General features: G+C 44.1%; 1 protein-coding gene across 2 annotated transcripts; it reads right to left on the bottom strand.

Annotated features, from left to right (window-relative positions):
* Positions 1-211: 211 nt before the first annotated feature.
* On the bottom strand, positions 212-5314 carry krt5 (keratin 5). Of its 2 annotated transcripts, XM_063891911.1 has the most exons (10): positions 4635-5314; positions 2805-3013; positions 2650-2710; positions 2327-2422; positions 2026-2190; positions 1805-1930; positions 1490-1710; positions 1348-1397; positions 1151-1176; positions 212-1117 (listed from the first exon to the last, which is right to left on the bottom strand). In XM_063891911.1, exons 1-10 carry the CDS (start codon positions 5193-5195, stop codon positions 890-892), a joined length of 1743 nt encoding a protein of 580 aa, XP_063747981.1. In that variant the 5' UTR covers positions 5196-5314; the 3' UTR covers positions 212-889. The 2 variants fall into 2 exon arrangements, with proteins under 2 accessions (XP_063747981.1, XP_063747976.1); XM_063891906.1 differs by having other exon boundaries at positions 212-1176.
* Between the last annotated feature and the right edge of the window lie 567 nt (positions 5315-5881).

Genomic DNA, 5881 nt, shown 5'->3' on the forward strand with positions numbered 1-5881 from the left:
TTTTAATAATTTATAGTATTCTTTTATGTTTTCTTCATTCACTTTTTTTGGGGTTATTACTGTTTCTGTATATGTACAAAAATAATTAAATAAAATTCCTTGTACACCAATAATAGAGGGAGTGAAAAATAAAACCCCAAATAATTGGCATTCCGTAAACGTTACACAGAAAAAGTACAAGAACAATCTATAAAATGGAAACAAAACTGCGTTGATGGGAATGAAATCAGATTTATTGCAGATGTTAGGGTGGTAAATTCACAATGAATCTTGTTTTCACAATCAGCCTTTTCCGTATTTCTTATTTTATTCAGCGTGTAAGTGGAAAGTGAAACACCATAGGATCATAAAAGGAAGTTATGAGAGTGTTATATGTGGCTGCTTTTGATGATCTTAAAATGCACAGCAAAATGACAGATGTGAGACAACAGAGAAGTCTCAAAGCTGCTCTTTGCATTTTGTGTGCAATGATTGTTGCCTTGTAAGGAAACTGTGTCATGACACTACAAGTATCCTCTTGTCTGCCTGACAACAAATCTAGCAACCAAAAGCCAGCCGGGCTGACTGATCAAATGAAGAGAGTACTGACTCACATTTCTGCTGCTCTTAGTTTCTGCTCTTATCATTTCTATATCTCGACTTGTATCCTGAAGTAATCTCTGTAGGTAGTATAGGTACCAAAGAGGGAGCAGGGACACAGTAACTTAAGTCAAAGAGAGCTGAACCATTACATGGATCTAACAAATGAGAATAGTAAAATGTTTGTGAGAAAGAGACGACTTGGGTTTAAGTACGTTTTATGACTGAGGGTCAGAAAGAAGGGAAGTGACAAGAGGAGGGGAACTAAATGAGAGAAAAAGAAGAATGGAGGGAAAAACATCTGCTGCTTTTAACGGTAGGACCGAGAGGAGGAGCTGGTTGATTTCATCACCATGCTGCTGCTGCCACCACCACCGCTGCTAAATCCTCCGCTGCCATAGCCGCCGCCATAGCTGCTACCGCTGCTGCCGCCTCCAAAACCGCTGCCGCCAAAGCCGCCGCCGCCACCGCCCATGCCGCCGCCAAAGCCGCCGCCAGACCCGCCGCCAAAGCCGCCGCCAGACCCGCCGCCAAAGCCGCCGCCAGACCCGCCGCCAAAGCCGCCGCCAAAGCCGCCGCCGCCGCCGCCACCACCACCTGAAAATGACAATAAGAAAACGTTTTCAGATGAGATGGTAGGAATTTGAATTTCCAGAAAAACTTATCATCCAAAACTATGTGGCTATGATAGCTTCACCAAATATCTTCTACCTCTTTTCATGAACTGTTTTGGAAATTATTGATTGTATTTTAACATGTGTTACATACTTGAAGATGAGGTGATGTGAATGGTTGCATTTCCGCCACCTTGACCGATTCTGCAAAGATGAACACAAATTAGCATTGGCAACAAGTCGAGCAATTTCAGAAGATGAAACGTTGTGTGAATCCAAATTAGCTAAACCTTTACCTGCATTCCTCTCCTTCTAGGAGCTTCCTGTAGGTGGCGATCTCAATATCCAGGGCCAGTTTGACGTTCATCAGCTCCTGGTACTCGCGTACCTGGCGGGCCATGTCCTGTTTCGCTCTCTGCAGGGCATCCTCAAGGTCCTTGATGCGGGCCTTGGCATCCTTCACTGCGATCTCACCACGCTCCTCAGCCTCAGCGATCTGGGCCTCTAGGTTGACACGCTGAGAAGTCGAAAAGTTAGCAGAAGACTCAGACACTTATTTTGTCATTCAAAATGCCTTTACCAAACTTTTATATATGTATCTAAGAGCGTACCTGTCCCTTGACTGCTTCAATCTCATTCTGGAGGCGGCTAATCATGCGGTTGAGCTCAGCAATCTCACTCTTGGTGTTGCGAAGGTCGTCTCCAGCATTACCGGCACTGGTCTGGATCTCCTGGAACTGAAGGAATAAGACAAACAAATATATTGTTATGATGTATTCCAAATGTTTTCATATTGGAGCTGTTGTTGAAATGCCATTCTCTCTCTACGTACCTTCTGCTGGTACCAGGATTCAGCGTCTTTCTTGCTATTGGCGGCAATTTCCTCATACTGAGCCTTGACTTCAGCCACAATGGAGTCCATGTCCAGGTTGCGACTGTTGTCCATCTCCACAATGACCGAAGTGTCCTTGATCTGTCCCTGGAGCTCATTCAGTTCCTGCACAAGATACATTTGTCATATTTAGAAAGTAGGAGAGTTAAAAGGGTAAAATGTACATTAGGGAGTCTTTCCTTATATTAATGACAGAAATAAACAAACACGACAGGGCTATGGTGTTGTTCATCTTGCTTACCGCCTCAAAGACAGCTCTGAGGAAGTTGATTTCATCCTGAAGGGAGTCAACTTTGGCCTCCAGCTCAACCTTGTTCATGTAGGCGCCATCTACATCCTATTGGAGAAGAAGATTGTCTCTATTGGTCATTTCAAGTTAAGAGCAACAATTCATTGTAACTAGGTGATTTCTGAAAAAGTGCTGGGTAATTAATGTAAAGCTCATTGCATCGTTGGCTTTAAATGTTGAATATTACCAATGATGCATCACAGATGAGTTTGTGTAACTAGATAACAAATGAAATGCATTCCAATATATGATGGAACTTAATAATCAACCCTCACCTTCTTCAGGAGCACAAACTCATTCTCCACACTGGCACGCTTGTTGATTTCATCTTCATATCTGACAAAGAAAGTGGGAAAATATTTGCTGATGGTAAAAAGACTTGGGAAGTTCAACAACTTTAGCACTTTATTTGTGCTTGTGTTTTTCTCACTTGTTCTTGAAGTCCTCAACCAGGCCCTGCATGTTCCTCAGCTCTCCCTCCAGCTTCATTTTCTCATTGCCGAGCCCATCGAGCTGTCTGCGCAGGTTGGCGATATAGGCCTCGAACATGGCGTCGATGTTGGAGCGGGTGGTGGTCTGATCCTGCAGCAGGCTCCATTTGGTCTCCAGCACTTTGTTCTGTTGCTCCAGGAAGCGGACCTAAAAGATATAATCATTTTAGGGTTAGATCCAATCTGCAAGAAAACATGTTGGTCTGATTATGTGGTTAGTAAAACAATAATACATGACACACTGGGGATAATACACATATATGAATTTAACTACATAGAAGTAGTAGACTGTAGTTACTTGTACTTCTCTGCATGATTAGGCATGCTCACTCTAAGATAATAAATGTGTTTGTCTTCTTTGTTTTACTTTCCTCAGGTGATCCATGGGGCCACACCTGTGTATGACTTTCCCAGAGCAAAAAAAAAAAAAATCACCAATGCTGGCCGCTTCCATACTATAATGCCCACCCAGGGCAAGGACTTTTGAGACATAATACAATGTGCAGTGTAGTAGAACTGCTCAAATGAGATCATACATTTAGAAAAATCTGTCATGACCTTGGAAAACACATTTCAATGCATTCCCTATGAGGCAGAACAGTGCGTTCGAGCACAGAGTACAGTTCTCTGCAATCCGGTTTTAAAAACCCTGGTGGTGGGGCCCATCCCTCCAGTTTTGGGTGTGTAGGTGTGCCTGTAGGCTTAATTCTTTTTGAAGGTCAGGTGAGGTGTACTGTGCCACACCTCAACCCAGCCCCTCCCCTCAAACGGCTGCACCCTCGCCTCCAGGATGCATACTTTCCCTGATTGAACTTGTCTGCCACAGCCCTAATTAATCCATCATGCCCAGAGTAATTAACTGTCACGTCCATTGAGTGCTTTAGGGATTTAATTTTATAGAAATTTCTAATCTAAATCACTCCTTAAAACTCTTAATTTTGTATTTACTGCTTGTTGGAGTAGATTGAGCATTTAACTGCATAGTATTGCATAGAAATGGGGTGCGGTTAAGAGCATTTTCTCCCGCTGGGTGTGGTTCACTTGTTTTCTCTGAAAGAAAAAGTATCTTCTTCTCTGCAAGTTTTTCCTTTATGCATGAAAGTTGGTGAATTCAAAAACTCAAATATAGTCTCACCCCTTTTCTTTTGGAAAATTAAGATGGGGTCCCATTTCTGCAGCACCATTTAGAGTTTGAGAGTCCTTGCTGCCATTGGAATAGGTGATAACCTGATCCCTTCTTTCCCCAATACATAGAGCCACCAGTCATTGGATAGGAACTCTCTAGCCTGATCCCTCTCCTGTCTCGCAGTCCACATAGTGACAGATGGCAAAGGGCCAATTATTGTGTAAAGCAAATTAAAGGAGCAACGATCTGCTTTCAGTGTCAGTGCAAAATGTCAGCTGATGAACAGTATTGCATTCTGTTTGAAATGAGAGGAGCCCACACAGCAGATTTGCATGACTGAATAAATTGTATTCCATTGCGGTAGTATTGATTTTTGAAGTAGGCTTTAGCTAAGCCCTTGCTGCACACATTGTTCAGGTTCGTATGAGTTGCTGTGTAATATTTAATGAGCCCAGGTGGCCCCTGTCCACAACATGAACTATGCATTGCGTCCCACATCTATTCCCATTATTTGATGCACCTTTCTTAGACCACATACATATACATTTTTCAGCCAACTAAGGGCTTCAAACATATTAAAATCACTCTGCACTCAGACAAAATGTTGTAGGACATAAACATAAAGTAGAAGAGGGCTCCTCACCTTGTCAATGAAGCTGGCGAAGCGGTTGTTCAGGGTCTTGATCTGCTCTTTCTCTTGGGTGCGGACAGTGCTGATGTTGGGGTCGATTTCAATGTTCATGGGGCTTAGCAGTTGTGAGTTGACTGTGACGGCTGTGATGGCTCCCATTCCTCCAGGGAATCCGCCGCCACCACCACCACCGAAGGGGATGCCGTATGCACCACCGCCACTGCCACCACCACCACCACCGTAACCACCACCATATCCACCACCACTGAAACCACCACCACCGTAACCACCACCACCACCACCACCACCACCGTAACCACCAAAACCACCACCACCACCACTACTCCTCATGCTTGATTGAAGCATTGAGCTAGATGAACTCATAATTGGTCGAGAAGTACCAAACGAGAGAGATCTTGAGGAATAGTTTCGTCCTCCACCTCCACCTCCGCCTCCGCCACTAGAATAGCTGCTTCCACCACCAAAGCTGGTTCCACCTCCATAGGTACTTCCACCTCCAAAGCCACCACTACTTCTGCTGGTTTTTACGGTTCTGCTGATTTGAACGGACATGGTTTCCTCTGAGAGGAAAGGATTCACAGAGAGAAGAAGGAGCAGAAAGAGAGGTTTGACAGAGCAGTTGAGCACACTAAGAGGAGAGTCAAGTCCCTCTAAGTGTCTTCTCTCTATCCATGATGGGTTTATATCTGCCTTTGACTGTGGAGGAGGATCCAATGAGCTCCACCTCCTCTGCCACTCCCCGTCAAACCTCCTCCAATTAAATGGATCCTGGAAGGTGCACTTTTGGGCAGGGAGATCAGCATGAGGCAGCTCAGCCTGTCAGACAGGTAACAGTGCCACCCCTGTAAAGTGATCGTGGCAGGACACACCCAGGTGTTCACAGAGGAATGGCATCAGAGGCAGGGGTGAGAGGGAAGAACATACGTGTTTAGCAAAGACTCTTTATTTGATTGGCCTGGAGCGTTGTGCGAGTTGAAGGAGTCAGCGGATGGAGAAGGGAACTACATTCACTTTTCCACCATTTTCTTCGTCTTGGAAGATATATAAAATGTAAATGTTTTGAGTTTTAAATAAAGCTAAAACACATTCTGACCAGCTGTTAAAGCTGATGGTGCATATGTCTCAATGCATGCATTTAAGAATGCATTTATGCATAGATTCCTGAAGACATGAAAGGTTACACAGTGCTTGAAATTCTGAGGGCAGAAACATCAGATACACTGAAACCTGGAAAAATT

Source organism: Eleginops maclovinus, chromosome 1 (assembly GCF_036324505.1).
Source record: "Eleginops maclovinus isolate JMC-PN-2008 ecotype Puerto Natales chromosome 1, JC_Emac_rtc_rv5, whole genome shotgun sequence".
NCBI lineage: Eukaryota > Metazoa > Chordata > Actinopteri > Perciformes > Eleginopidae > Eleginops > Eleginops maclovinus.

What these genes read in the sequence shown, in the direction of transcription:
- krt5 (XM_063891906.1), bottom strand. Translation starts at nt 5,195, where the DNA reads ATGTCCGTTCAAATCAGCAGAACCGTAAAAACCAGCAGAAGTAGTGGT. An exon ending in GTTGAGGACTTCAAGAACAA is followed by an intron (nt 2,711 to 2,804) that starts GTGAGAAAAACA and finishes TTTCTTTGTCAG; the next exon opens with ATATGAAGATGAAATCAACA. An exon ending in TCACATCACCTCATCTTCAA is followed by an intron (nt 1,177 to 1,347) that starts GTATGTAACACA and finishes TGTCATTTTCAG; the next exon opens with GTGGTGGTGGCGGCGGCGGC.